The 15,854-nt window shown below is 36.8% G+C and overlaps 1 protein-coding gene across 1 annotated transcript in view; it reads left to right on the plus strand.

The window, feature by feature from the left end:
* Positions 1-15,854, plus strand: part of LOC118854388 (bifunctional heparan sulfate N-deacetylase/N-sulfotransferase 4) — a 221,893-nt gene that overhangs the window by 148,288 nt on the left and 57,751 nt on the right. Inside the window, exon 4 of the mRNA XM_036764746.1 lies at positions 3,474-3,656. Coding sequence (XP_036620641.1) covers positions 3,474-3,656 — 183 coding nt within the window. The remainder of the gene's footprint in view (positions 1-3,473; positions 3,657-15,854) is intronic.

Raw genomic sequence — 15,854 nt, forward strand, 5'->3', positions numbered from 1 at the left:
ATTTCCAATACCAATGAAGCAATACTTTGGTTGGTTATTTGGTCAGCCTTTAGCATTCTAAACGTATCACCAAAAGTCCCATCTTCAAATCACAACACCATCATGGAAGGAATAGATTTCTAGGACATTATCACCTTTTGCAGGGTTTCAGTCATTCAACTAGGAGCCTGGTGTCTTACAATATTTTCACTCCCAGGGTACTATAATTACCCCAAAACCCACTGCTTAGAATGGCTTATTTCTTAATTACCGTAGTGACATGAGTTAAATGCATGCTTGCTGAGATCAGCTGCATATTATTTGGGGGTAACTGCATAGGAGTTCTCATGATGACAATGACAGTTATAGTTACCAACTATTGATACCATATTATATTCTGGAAACTATGAAATTAACCTCTGTGAATACAGTACTTTATATTAGATCATAATAAGCTAATGGAGCAGCTACAGGTTGGCCAACAATTTAAAAGCTAGCATCACACAGATCCTGGATAGATACAAGTATTTTGTTTTTGTCTTTGTTTTTTCTGTAGTGTTCTATAGATTTCATTTAACTATATTTAAATCAACTAACATTTCAGGAAGGGAATTTAACTTTCTATATAAACATGCTGTTTAAAAATATTTTTCACAAAAGACAATCACCTTTAGAATAAAAATCTATGATTACACCCCAGGAGGAAAATGGACTGGAAATAAGATAGGAGTGATAATACCTTCTAGGAGAAATGTGCAGTCTATCAGTGATAGACTCTTTGGGATACCATAATTTTACATAGTTTGAAATTTTTTATTTAAGCTTCCGGAAAGAATTTATCTTCTGCCATGTCACTTTTAAAATGGAAAAATATATGGTGCCAAGATAACACTTTAAATCAGGTTGTCCACACCCCTCCCCCAACTACTATTGTTTTCTCTTTTGTTTGTAGAGGAGGATGTAGGGAAAAACACACCTGATTCAAATATTAAAAAGGAAAGACAAAACAATCTTTTAGAGTGGTGATGTCATCCATGCAGGATGCCATTTAAAGATATTAAAGAGTGTGTAGATTGTTTCATGCTCATGTGGACTGGTAGGTTGCCCCCATTACTTTTTTAAAATTTGTTTCATTTTTAATTTATGGAATAAAATAAGCATTTCCACAACATAGTGTAATAAACAAAGATGATTGCACATGAAACTGCAAATCTATTGTGTACAACTTGCTATTCCTTTTAAATATATATTAAAGTTTTTATGTAATTTTTAATGTTTTTTCTTCTTTCTTCCCCCATCCCACCCCTGCCCTAGCGATGGCTATCACTAGAAAAAAATATGTATATATGTGAAATAATTCTATACATACTTCTATTTATCAGTTCTTTCTCTGGATTAAGATAGTGTCCTCCTTTATTACTTTTAATGATTCTCTTCTCAGTGAATCTGCTGAAGTTGCCTTTCCACAAATTTCCTGGCACATAATAGGCAAGTAACTAACGCTTCCTGACTTAACTTGTTGACTTTCTCTATATGCATAAAGCAAAATAAATCAATAATTTGCATAATCCTCTTGAGAAAACAAGTTCAACTTTAATGTATTTCTTGTGCTTGAATTCTGGCATTAACAATTTGGACAGGGCTAGAGTTTTGTTTCTTTTACAATCCAGCAAAAGTGGGTCTATATCATATGAAGTATGTTTGTGGCCATGGAACTTATTGAAAGTTCAGTATAAAACTTCATGGCAAAATCACATAACAAGACCTTAAAATCACATTAGTATGGTCATATGACTTGGTAAACTTTTTCAAAAACATGAAATCCTTACTGTAGAGCTGATAATCTTCTTTACATACATTAATTTTCTTCTTTATGCATTTAATCAAAGTAAAATATTTTTCTATAATTTCTCTTTCTCATATCAACCTTTTCCCCCTCAATGGGCCAAAAACTTTTTATTAATACCAACATTTGGGATGCTATAAATCACAAGGTGGCCCAGTGGGGAGGCCACCCAGCCCTAGTGTCAGGAAGACTGCTCTTCTTGAGTTCAAACCCAGTCTTAGGCACTTACTAGCTGTGTGAACTTGGGCAAGTCACTTAACCCCATTTGCCTCAGTTTCCTGATCTGTAAAATGAGCTGGAGAAGGAAATGAAAAACCACTACAGTATCTTTGCAGAGAAAATCCCATATGGGGTTATGAAGAGTTAGATACAATTAAAACAATGCAAATAAATGAATGAATAAATAAATAAAATATGTGTGGATAGATAGATAGATAGATAGATAGATCAGGGTCAAGTGAAATAACCAGGTGAAAAGTTGCCCACGTGTCAGATCAATATCTTCATTACAATTGATAATTATAGTTTAGATCAGTGTTATTTCACTTTTATTCTCTATAAATTTCTAATTTCAAATGTAAATTTTATTTTGTTCACATAAATATCTTAGCAATTAAAATATATTGTTACGTTATCATGCTTTGTTTACAAATTAAAGCAACCCACCTGATGCAATGAGATAATCATGCTGGACATGAAATTATAGCAGGTTTGGGGTTTTTTTTTGGGGGGGGGGGCGTGAGTATATATTGAGGAGCTTCCACTGAAAGAATTCCACTTTAGTCTCTGTTCAAGAAAGCCTGAGTAAACAGAACAGTAACTAGAATGATGCTCTCAATTTAGTGTTGAGATGTGAGTGCTAGAAAGAGGAGCCTAAATATATCAGAGACTATATTATTATGTTTGTCTGAAATGTAACCAGTTTGAGGCAAACACTAAATTTAATTATAAAGATTGTAAAATGAGAAATATTTCTTTCTCTTCATGAAAAATGAGATTATGTAGCAAATGCACAGGAGACTTTACAAAAACAAATTACACAGGAGGCCACATTCTACTCTCTCAAAGGCTAGTCCAGCTTTAGGGTAGTCTTCTGGATACATAACATCACAGTTCTCTAGCTCCAAGGGACCTCTCAAACCATCGAGTCCAATTTCTTCCTTTTACAGATGAGGAACCTAATGCTGAGGGAGCTTAAAACATTTGCCCAAGGTTGTCAACTCAGTTAAGTATCAGAGGTAGAATTTCCAACCAGGTTCTCTGATTCTAGAGCCAGTGATTTTTCCACTGTCCCCTGTTGGGAAGAATCTAGAATATTGTCCCAGTCTAAAGAACAAGCAAACCTGGAGCTTCCCTGATTTTTGAGGATTCCTTGGTTAATGAACCTCTTCCAAAGCCAACCAAACCAATGTGAAGGGCGTCACAATACCCTTGAGCAAATAAAAAACTATACTGATGTACGATATGTTTACTGCCACAAATAATAGATCAAGCTGGTAATAGAATCCAGATTTTCGGATTCCTGGTCCTACCGCTAGTACATCTGCCTCTTTTCTAAGGAACCCCAGTATATAATCTCTCAAGAGAATTTCTTGCTCCCTCTGGGGATTTTAACATCTATTTTCTGATCTTTTAAATTTTCTTCCAGATCAGCATCTTCATGACCCATTTGTCCAACTATGGAAATGACCGCCTGGGGTTATATACCTTTGTGAACTTGGCCAACTTTGTGCAGAGCTGGACTAACCTGAGACTGCAGACTCTGCCTCCAGTGCAGCTGGCTCACAAGTACTTTGAGCTCTTCCCAGAGCAAAAAGACCCTCTCTGGCAGGTAACAACTAATATTCCATTGGGAAAAGGGACACACCGACTTGTGAAAACCACAAAAAAATACCAGATTCTCCTTTCAGTCAAGTTCCATCTTCTTGCTTAACAAAGTCAGCATGGCTTTCATCTGTTTAAGTCATATAGAGCAATGAAATAGTTTGGAATCCTTGTGGGCATGCAGTATTCTGGGACAGTGACAGAAGGAGCTACCGTACTCTACAAACCTTATAACTGGCCATTGAACTGAGGGTGCCTTCCAAAAAACTAACCAACGGCAACTTTACCTTTAGTGTCTTTACTGTGTGTTTAGTTTTCTTCAAATGTAAGCAGATGAATTAGGAATAGAGTCATCCGAAAAGGAGAGATTTGTCATCTCTAAGATTGTCAAAAAAGGATGAGAGACTTTGTAAATAATATTCTCCCTTAGGGAGATTGCTTGACTAGGCCATATTTGTTGTCCTCTTTACTGTTTATCTGGGAGAAAGTTCACTTCCTTTGATGTTCATTGTTGTTCATTCATTGGATTATTATTGAGCCATACAATCAATAAACTGCTTGCAGAGAGCAGATTGTGGGGTCCCCCACTAAGGAGTCAGTGCAGAAGCAGTATCCTCATTAGTGTGTAATCAGTATGACTGGGCCATTTTAGATTTCTTCCTCTCATATAGTCAGTCATTTCAGTCAGTCAATAAGCATTTATTAAACACCTGCTACATGGCAAGCACTGTGGAAACACTGGGGATACAAAGAAAGACAAAAAGAGCTTGCTTTCGAGATCGCAATCTAATGGAGGGAGTGACAATGTACAAAACAACAAAATATAGACACACAAACATGCACACACGTGTGTGATAAATTGGGGAAAATTATAAAGTAAAGGGAAGGCACTAGCGTTAAAGAGAATCAGTAAAGCCTTCTCTTAGATGGAATTTTTGCTGGGAGTTGATGGAAGCCAGGAGGCAGGATGGGGAGGGACAACTTTCCAGACATGGAGAACAGCCAGTGAAAACATCCTCAGTCTGGAGATGGAATATCTCTTGGGAACATACAAACACACAATAAGGCCAAAATCAAGCATAAATGTGTTTGTGGAAGCACTTTGTAAAATTGTAAAATGTTACACAAAGTGTCATCATTACCATAGGAACATAGATTTACAGCTTAAAAGGACCTTGGAGTTATCTAGTCCATACTCTTCATTGCACATATGAGGAATCTGAGACCCATAGACGTTAAATAGCTAATAAATAAATCAAAAAGCATTTATTAAATCTTTACTAGGAATCAGACATTAAACTGAACACCTGGAATCTGCTCCTTCCTCCTCCCCTCCAAAAAATCCCTGCCCTTAAGGAGCTTACATTGCAATGGGAGAGATAACATATACTTAGATCAGTACATAATAGATAAATACAGAGGAGATAGAAGGTAGTCTTAGATGGAAAAGCACTAGCATCTGGGGGAATAAGAAAAGCCAACTATAAGAGACAGCCTCACAGCAGAGTCTTAAAGGTAATAAGAGATTTTACAAGACTGAGGTTATGAGGGAGAGCATTCTAGGTGAAACTAGTTCAGCAGAGAGAGTAAACCACAGAAAGATTAAAAAGTTAGGCAGGGCCCAGGTTGTGAACTGTTTTAAATTACCAACAAAAGATTTTATACTGGTTCCTGGAAATCAGAAAGAGCTGCTGGAATTTATTGAGTAATTGGGTGACATAATCAGAGAGGATATAGAGGAAAAAGAAAAAAGGGCCTAGGACAGAGTCTTGGGACACCCTCTGGTTAGTGGGTATGATATGGATGAAGATATAGCCAAGTCACATAGAGTAAATAAGTAGCAAAGTAAAGGTATGAACTCATGCCCTCTCTATGCCAAGCTGCCCTATTACCATTGTTGAGATAATCAGCATTCCCGCCATAATATGCTGCTTCCCATCAGTTATACCAGCCAGGGATCCCTTCACTTATCCTTTGAGTCATAAATGCAAAGTATTGTATTAAGGGCTTAGGGAAACACAATGATATATAAAACATGTTTTCTGCTTTCACAGAGTTTATCATATTTTAGGGAAATTGCCTTTTTACTCATGTCTTATAGTCTATTTCAGCATATACAAAAAAATTAAGTCCAAAACAGACTTCTATCAATACCCCACTTGTTAGCATAAGGCAAGGGTGGAGAATCTGCAGCCTTGAGGCCACATGTGGCCCCACCCTTGGCATATGGTGTTTGTGTGATACATATTTGATTAATTAATAAATGATCATTAGCACCATTCCTAGTGCCATTCTTTAAATGTATTAGGTAATTAATAAGTTTATGGTTACATAGTCATGGGATGGATGGAAAGAAGCAAACATGGGACATAAAAATGCCATTTTACATTACAGAAGGCTGAGGTGGACAGAGGTTCAGTGACTTGTCCAAAGTCACACATCTAGTAAATGTGTGAAATTGGATGTGAACAGAGGTCTTCTTAACTCCATGTCCAGTGCTCTATCCATTATATGACCTAACTGCCTCATAAATTATGGTAGATCGAAAAATTCTTAGTGATCATCCAGTCCTATAGATTCCTGACGAACAAATCAAGGAACAGGGAAACTAAATAACTTGCCCAAAGTGACTAGTGATAGACCAGGGACAAATATTTGTTGTTAGATGAATTATTCTATCTTTCTGCAGTTTCTCATCACTCAAGCATTCAGATTGTACTCTGTTATTTTGCATTTTTTGGAATGTTGCTTTGTAATACAACTAGGTCCCAATTAATGCAAATAAAAAATCCCCTGAAGGGGTTGCATGTATTCAGATTCAAATTATTTGAAGTTATAATTATGCAAAATAAGGTAACTGGTTCCAGCCCAATGGAAATATGCAGTGTGAATTTGAATAATGCATCCACTTCACGGGGCCCATTATTTGTACAAATTGGGATCTCACTTAAATAAAGATAATAACTAGCATTTATATTGTGCTTTAAGGCTTTCAAAGAATAAACACACATATATATGTAATATATAAATATATAATATACATGTAATTGCATTTGATCCTCAAGACAACATTATAATACTTGTACTGTATTAGTATCCCCATATTACAAATAGAGACTAAGGCTCAGAAAGACTGTGACAGCCACTGTGACAGGCAAGATTTGAACCCAGGTCATTCTGACTCGAATTTGAATGCTGTCTCTACTACCCCAGGCAACCTCCATATAATAAAAATATAGCATTATACTGAAATAAGCAGAAATATAGTAACATAGCGACATGAAGTAATTGCCTCAGAGAGAGCCAAGAAAATGTCTCAGCCAGTACACAGTAGGAAAAGCCTTGCCAAGTAGAGAGACATGGTAGCCAAAGACAATCCTGGCTTAGAATCTAAGCTTATTTGTAAAATCTTATATTGGAAGATGGTATAAGATTATGAGCAAAATTGCCATATAAAAAAGCATCAAGTAGTAGAGAGAAAAGCAAGTTAGTAAAAGGTTAGTGAGAAACTCAATGAAGCCACCGATCCAAACTTTGGAATCAGTTGTGAGACATGACTGGCAAAGGACAGCCCAGGATGGCATGCCCGCATCAAAGAAAACATTGTGTTCTATGAGCAAATCAGAATGGCAGTAGCTCAAAAGACATGTGAGATGGGCAAATTTAGAGACATTTCCACTCCAAATGTTCATGTGAACTATTTGTGCCCAACCTGTAGTAGAGCCTTCTGAGATCATATTGGTTTAATCAACCACAGTCGGACATACTATACCTTGACTCCAACATAGTGATGTCATTTTGGTCCCCCTCGGGAACCAAAGACAACAACCAACCAAGGATGAAAGTGCAAGGAACACAAAAATTTTGAAAACTATAAAAATGTTTATAATAAACATTTTTTTTCTTAATGATGATGCAGTCAGCACATTTGGACTATAAATTAACAGTTCCTAATATGCTACATGAGAAAGTGAAAATGATGCTAAAGAAAATAATGTTTACTTGCTACCTGTGAGACTTTGGATGAGTCACTTAACTACCCGTGGGCATTCTCCTTCTTCATCTGTAAGTTGAGAAGGCCGGGCTAGATGTGTCCTGAGGTCCCATATAGCTCTATGTCTATGACTTAGATCTCATGGATTGGAAAACAGTAGGTCCTTACCTAAGCACCATTTAATGGTTCTTTTTGGACCCTCCTGGCTCAATGTGAATGCAGATAGGAACTGTTTCTCTTTTGGAAGACCCTGAGAGTCTTTCTCTCCTAGTCTGATTTTTTTTTTAATTAAAGGGGCCATCCTTTGACTTGCTTCTTTAAGAGACCTATCCACTGAATGGGCATTACCTCACTGAAAGTGAGACCCTGAAAAGACCTTAGCTTAAAAGAGCCAAGGTCTCCCATTGCATCCTGGGCCATCTCCAGTTGTCCTGATTGATATCTGGCCACTGGAGAGAAAGTAAGGCTGGTGACCTTGCACAGCCCTCCCTCATTCAAATCAAAGTCGACTTCAAGTCATGTCATCATCTCCTTGATTTCCTCTTTGAGTATGAAGGACAAACCACCCAACCACAAGGATGTTATCAACTCCTGGATCAAACCAAGGATACACTGAGGTCTTCTGTGCTAAAGGTGACATAACTGTGAGGTCAATGAGTCCTTAAAATAATGAACAAAAGGATAATACATTGCCCCAAAATAGTACTGGGCAAGAAAGCATTAATAATTACTGATCTGCTTTTCCTTCTTTTCCGACTTCTACATCAGTGAAATTCTAAAAGTGAACGCAATATAGACATCATGACTTCCAGATGACAGAGAAGAATTCTAGGAGCAAGGGATAGCAGAATAGATTTCTTATAAGGTATGACACTTGATGTAGGGCTTGTAGATAACCATGGATTCTAAGAGCACTTTTTTCTTCTTTGAACCTCAGTTCCTTCATCTGAAAAATCAGAGGATTTATCTAGATAGCTTCTGACTCCCCGTCCAACTCTAAATCTGTGGTCCTGTGATCATAAGTTCTTGAAGAGGCCATGCCACTGAGCTTTAGCTTCCTCATCTGTAAAGTGTGGGGAAGAGGAGGGAATAAGCATTTACTTAGTACCTTGTTACTGCTCAGTCATGTCTGACTCCTCGTGACCCCATGGACTTATTCATGGGATTTTCTTGACAAAGATACTGAAGTAGTTTGCTATTTCTTTCTCCAGTGTGCCCCCACTTTACAAATAGGGAACTGAGGCAAAAAGAGTCTAAGTGACTTGCCCAGGGTCACACAGCTAGTTTGTGTCTGAGGCTGGATTTGAACCCAGATCCTTTTGATACCAGGCCCAATGTTTTATCCACTGCACTACCTGGCTGCCTTGCCAAACACCCTACTAAGTGCTTTTATAGTATTATCTCATTTGATCCTCACAACAACCCTTTAAGGTAGGTACTATCATTATATCCATTTTAAAATTGAAACTGAGGCCAACAGAGGTTAAGTGACTTGTCCAGGGTCATGAAGATAGAGTCTGAGGCAGGATTTGAACTTCCTGACTCCAGGCACAGACTCTATTGACTGCACCACGGGTATGGATTATATTAAAACTCAAGCGCTTTAAGAGCAGGGACTGTCATTTGAGCACTTAACACAGTGCCTGGCACATGGTTTCTTGACTGATTCCCTACATGGCCTCTGAGGACCATTTTAGTACTGAGGATCTGTGAATCTAGGTCTTCTTTCTTTTGTATTTCTTCCAGAGACTAGACAGTTCTACCCAGAGGAGGTAGTGTTAACCCCTACATAATTTTAAATAAATAAATCGATGGTGAGAAATCAATTCTTATCACACATCTGTTTCTGGAATCTTATGAAATTACTCTCATTTTTAAGTATAGAGAAGTAAAGAAATTGTAATTTGCTTTTAAATCCAGGGCTTTAAATCAAAGGAAATCAGCCACAGAGCTAAATCTGGCCCCTCTCTCCATTTAGGGTTATTCCTAAAAGAGTCAGTGAGTCAATAGCCAGTCCTGACAGCAGTCAATATCAGTGTGTATCTTGAGTACAGGACCTAGTGCTAGAAGAAATAAATAAAAAAGAAATAGAAGACTTAGCTGGACAGGGTCTCACAGAAGTTTACAAGCTACTTCAGGAGGCAGACCATTTTCATGTATTGAAAAGGATCTGACTACACAAAACTAAAATATAAACAGCTATAAATATATATGTATGTGTATATATCCTTGTGTATATATATATATATATATATGCATAGACATGCATGTGCATGTGTATTTGTCTATATCGTGTCTGCATACATATATACACATCTATATGTGTATACATACATATAAATTCACACATATATACGTGTGTGTGTATTGCTACCTGGTTATAGATGAGTCCTCAGGAAGTCATCAGAGTCCACTGAAATTAGCTAAAGCTTTATAAGGGCAAGTAGGTGGCTCAGTGGATAGAGCACTGGCCCTGAAGACAGGAGACCTGACTTCAAATCCATCCTCAGACACTTTCTAGCTGTGTGACCCTGGGCAAGTCACTTAATCCTATTTGCCTCAGTTCCTCTTCTGTAAAATGAGATGGAGAAGGAAATTGCAAACTAGTCTAGTGTCTTTGCCAAGAAAACCCCAAATGGGGTCATGGAGAGTTAAGAGAGATTTTTGAGAAAGGGGCATAGCTGGAAGAAGAGACATAAGCATATTGATCAAAATAAAGTAAACAGTTTTTTTCTGGCCATCATTTGCTTTTACATTATTATGTCATGGATCAAGTCCTGCCTCTGATAATATAGTATGTATGTATTTATGCATGCATGTATGTGTATATGTATGTATATGCACATGTATGTACGTGTGTTTGTATGTGTATATGCATTTATATATGTATATACATATATAGACATACTTATATATACACTTATCTATGTACTTACATAATATGTATATTATGTATGTATATGTGTATACGTATGTGTATGTACATGCATGTGTGTTTCTATGTGTATATGCATTTATATATGTATACGCATGCGCATATATAGACACACTTATCTATGCACTTATCTATATACTTACATAATGTGTATGTTTATGTATATCTATGTATATGCATGCACATATGTGTATTATGTATGTATAGAAATGTGTGTGTATGTGTATATGCATGTAGGTATATGTATAAATGAGTGTGTACACAAACACACACACACACACACACACTGTGTGATGGAGGCAGCCACCTCATCTTTCTGGGTTGTCTTGGCTGACTTTAAGACTATAAGTTTCAGAGCAGGAACATATCAGCTTTAGTAGAGACCATTTATTAATCAGGAATTCTCTATAGAAATGAAATCATAGGAATAATAGCAATAACAAGTAACATTTATATAATGTTTATTATGTACCAGGCACCACACTAAGTGCTTTACAATTATTATCTCACTCGATCCTCACAACAGTGGTGGGAATTAGGTTACTTTTATCTCCATTTTACAGATGAGGAAACTGAGGCAAGCAGTTCAGCGACTTGCTCAGAGTCACAAAACTAGTAAGTGTCTGAAGTCATATTTTAACTTAGGTCTTCCTGACTCCAAGCTGGATATTCCATCCACCTCATCACCTACCTGCCCTACAGCAAACATTATACATACACATATACAGAAATATGTGTATGGATATATTGATATATATGATGTACGTGTTTAAATATGCAATTATAAGGACTACATATATTCGTCAACATTTTATCATTGGTTTTTCAGAAGTGTGGCTCATTTTTGCAAACATTTGGCCAATCTTGATTGTTCATTATTTCTTTTACCACCAATAGAGCTGTATCACCAGCCAAGCAGGCAAAAGTGTTCTCCAGTTTACTGCCTTAGAAAAAACCACAGTTCCCCTACAATCTAAATATAAAGTAAACTTCTCCATGACAAATGCTTTGGAAATAAGAGTGAATCCACCGTTATTTTTCTGTAGGTTTTCAATTCACACTTTTGCTTTTTACGGTACTAAAAATAGAAAGGAAAGGTGCCCAAGGACACCCTCCACTTCTTTTGCTTTCATTTCTCTTGGTGACTTATGTAAATTTTAATTAGCACCCACTACCATACATTTGAAGGTGCTTTGTCACCTAATCTGAAAGTGTAATATGAATATCTGCCCCAACACTAACTTTGGGCAAGTGTAACAATAATCAGGTTTCTTACAAAGAAGTTTCCTAAAAGAACACATATTAATTGTACGCACAGAACCACCCCTCTGGTAGTTGGAAATCCTGTGAGCCACTTAGGGTGATTTTGTTAGGTCCTCCTGATCTATTAGTAGTTTTTAGGAGACCTTCCAAACTATTCTAATAGAAGATCCATTTCAATACAAAGCATGTATTCAAAGGCATGAGTTCCCCAAAGTTTGTTTTTAGTTTCACCTGACACATTGCAAGAATAATTGGAAGGTCAGACTGATTCTGCATTGACTTATCAGTGTTCTTAAGTTCTCCAGCTGTCAACAGTGACCATTTAAGGTTAGCAAAGTGCTTTGTGTATATTATGTCATAAATAATCAGTATTATTCAGATAATCACAAATTGGGTGCTATTATTACCCCCATGTTACAGATGAGAAAACTAAGGCTAAGAAAGGTGAAGTGAGTTGGTCCAAGATCACAAAGCTAGTCAGTGTTTGCGCCTGGATCTGAATTCAGATGTCCCTAAATCCAAATTCCCCACTCTATGCACTGCACCACCTAACTACCTCATTTTACTTCATTCTCAACTTTCATTCCCACACAGAAGGGGGAGGGAGGGCAGGAGAGTAAAAATAGAATGTTAAAAATTATTTTAGGTGTCATTGAAACAAATAAAAAATTAAAAATATATTTGGGAAATGTTTAACAAAGTAAATAAAAGTACAATACAACATAAAAAATTTCACTCACAGTTTTGCTACCAATGAATTTTCCAAATAGAACATGTCTTTCTGACTGCAAATGTAATCAGGGGAAAGGAAAGCCCCAGTCGGCCCCTTTCCTAGTAGGATCTCCAGAAATAAAGAAACAGGAAAATGCATAATTGTTTTCCAGTTGAATGTAGACAAAGGTGCTCTGGAATCAACTTGTAGCAGATTGGTAGAGCCAATTGTTCAGTTTACATCTTAGAAATGGGCAAATACTACAAATCAGGACTTGATTTATTATTTTGTTGATTTTTAAGGCTTAAGAAAGTAATGGAGAAAAAGTATATTTATTATATACTGCCTACATTTTGAGGGGTGAGTAGCCTGTTATTAAACATTTATCAGCACACCTTTGAATGTAGCTACAATTTTTTTTTCACAATCTAATCCACAGAGGACAAACAGCATCAGTTAAGGATGGTTAGCATGAAATGGTGAACATATGAATAAATTCGTGACTTTATTGTCATACATTAACATTAGTTAAATGATTGAATAAATACTAATGTAAATATAACTATAGATTTTTGTGAATCAAACAGAAGTGATTTGACCACTATAGTAAACTCTTAGTAAAGAAACTTCTATACATGAAGATCAGCACAGGCTTTAAAACTTATAATCTTTTTTATACTTTTTTTTGGGAGGGAAGGCAATCAGGGTTACATGACTTTCCCAGGGTCACATAGCTAGGAAGTGTCTGAGGGTGGAGGTGAACCCAGGTTTTCCTGACTCCCGGGCCAATGCTCTATCCACTGTGCCACCTAGCAGCTATGAAATTTATAATCTTAAAGAGTGACTTGGAATACTGAGAAGTTAAGTAAACTATTGTGTAACATATCCAGTATATCTCAAAGGCAGGACTCATCTTTCTCAGAGCCCAGTTCTCTATGCACTATACCATGGTTGACTTACAGATGAAACCTACCTATATGACACATCCAAGTTTACGATACTTTTGATTGGACAAGCTCTTCTTCAGAACAATCCATGCTCTATTAAACATCCCCAAATCCTATTGGTGAATGAATTGTAGGATCATATAGATTTAGAATAGGAAGCAACTACCTAGGCTAACATTCCCCCATCCTTCTCCTTCCCTCCTCCCCCTATAGTCAAGGAAGCTCAGACCCAAGGAAGATCAGTGACTAGTTCAAGGTCATTGAAGTAGTAAATGGAAGAGCTATAACATGCTGGCCTCTTGAAACAGGAGGAAAGAGAACTCTCACAGATTAGCAGTGAGGAGTTTCATTTTTGTCTCCATTAGGACACTTCCACACACTCAGTCTAGATAGCCAAAAAGTCCATGAAATGAAAATGGACTGATACTTTACACTAGTAAGTTTTGTTACAAAGATCATAGGATCTTAGGATTCTGGTATTTTAAGGGATTGTAAAGCTAATCTAGTCCAACTCCATCACTGCACAAATGGAGAAACTGAGACACCAAGAGGTACACAATGTCCTCAAGGTCACATCGTATGTGGTAGGGCTGGGACCAGAACATCAGTCTTCTGACTGCAATTTAGGGGTTTAAGATATGCATCCAGATAGTGGTTGAAGGAAAAGGAGGAGGAAGGGGAGGAGAAGTAAGATTGTTGTTGTTGCTAACAATCACACACGTATATAATTTCTAAGATTTATAAAATGACTTTTCTTTATAAATGTAACCACTTCTTTTATGTCTAAACATGAATTTATGTGGATAGCTAAAGCTTAGAGCCAAGTCAAGACAACGGGTTTTACATAACAGCAATAACTCCACCAATAAAGGTGAATCCTCTGCATCATTAACAATGTGGTGAACACAAAAGAACCACAAGATGTGGTCCTTTTTCCTTAGGAAGGTATCCAGATGGTAACAAAGCAAATACTTGTAGAGCAATTAAATAAACATTGAAGTGCTCATCTGGGCAGTATTAATTGTATCTGTTGTAGTAGAAACTCAAGGAATGGAGGGTGCAGTGTGAAGGTTTCGTGAAGGAAGTAGAACTTAAAGTGGTCCTTGAAGACCATGAAGAATGTTATGGAGTGAGGGGTATTCCAAGACTGAGGTCACATTCTTGCTAGAAATACTAATCAATTCCTTTAATAGTAGCCACCTTCAACGCACTGAGAAATCTATCATGTAGAACCTTGTAGAAGAGGGATTGTTTGGCTTAGCCACAGAGGGAAGAATGAGAAACAAGGTGTGAAATTTGTACTAGGACAAATTTTGGCTTGATGTACAAACAAATTTTGTAACAACAAAATAATCCACAGTGGAATGCGCTGTCAGGGGCTAATGCATCCACCTTGGCTGGTGGTCTTCAGACAAAAGCTGGATGAATACTTTTCAGAAATGTTGCTGAGATATGGGTTGGACTAGAATGATCTTTCCAAGCTTGAGATTCTGTGATTCTGTTTCTAATAGTTTGATTGGTGGTGAGGGTGGAGAAAACTGAATAGCTAAATCAGTGGTTCTCAGACTTCTTGGTCTCATAATTCCTTCATACTCTTCAAAATGATTAAGAATCCCACAGACATTTTTAACTTAAGTAAGGATGATATTGATCAGTATTTATCATATTGCAAATTAAAATGTCTAAGTGCTATTATGAAAACAGTTTTGACCTGATGGATCCCTTGAAAGGGTCACAGGAACTTCTGTACATCCCTCAAATACATTTTGAAAACTTCTGTGCTATATCATTTTTATAATCTACTCATAAATTTAATTCCCATTTTTTTCAGGTCTACAAATTCAATTTTGTCAGTTCCCTTAGAACAATGATTCTTAATCTACTCTCAGGTCATGAACCTTTTTGTCAGACCAGTGAAATCTATGGACCCAAAATCATGTTTTTAAATACACAAAATAAAATAAATAAAGTTACAAAGCAAACCAATTATAATGAGATGTAGTGATCAAATATTTAAAAAATAAAGTTCACAGGCCCCAGATTTAGAACACTAGCCCCAGGGGTAATTAAATTGATGAACATCCAAAATCTCATAACTTCCAAACTCAGAGAAAATATGGCAAAACAGAAAATCTATTTTTTCATTGGTAATGACAACAAAATATTCAACCTGAGAATTATTGCAACTAATTTTCTAAATAAGAATCTCTTATATTGGTAGACCCAGTTAGGAAGTTGGCTTAGAGATCACAAAGATTGGTGACTTTTTTCCCCAGAACTGTAATTTTTTCACTGTACAGAACTTCTAAGGTCAAGATTTCCTAAACATGACACAAATCAGCAATTCATATATA

Source organism: Trichosurus vulpecula, chromosome 6 (genome assembly GCF_011100635.1).
Source record: "Trichosurus vulpecula isolate mTriVul1 chromosome 6, mTriVul1.pri, whole genome shotgun sequence".
Classification (NCBI taxonomy): Eukaryota; Metazoa; Chordata; class Mammalia; order Diprotodontia; family Phalangeridae; genus Trichosurus; species Trichosurus vulpecula.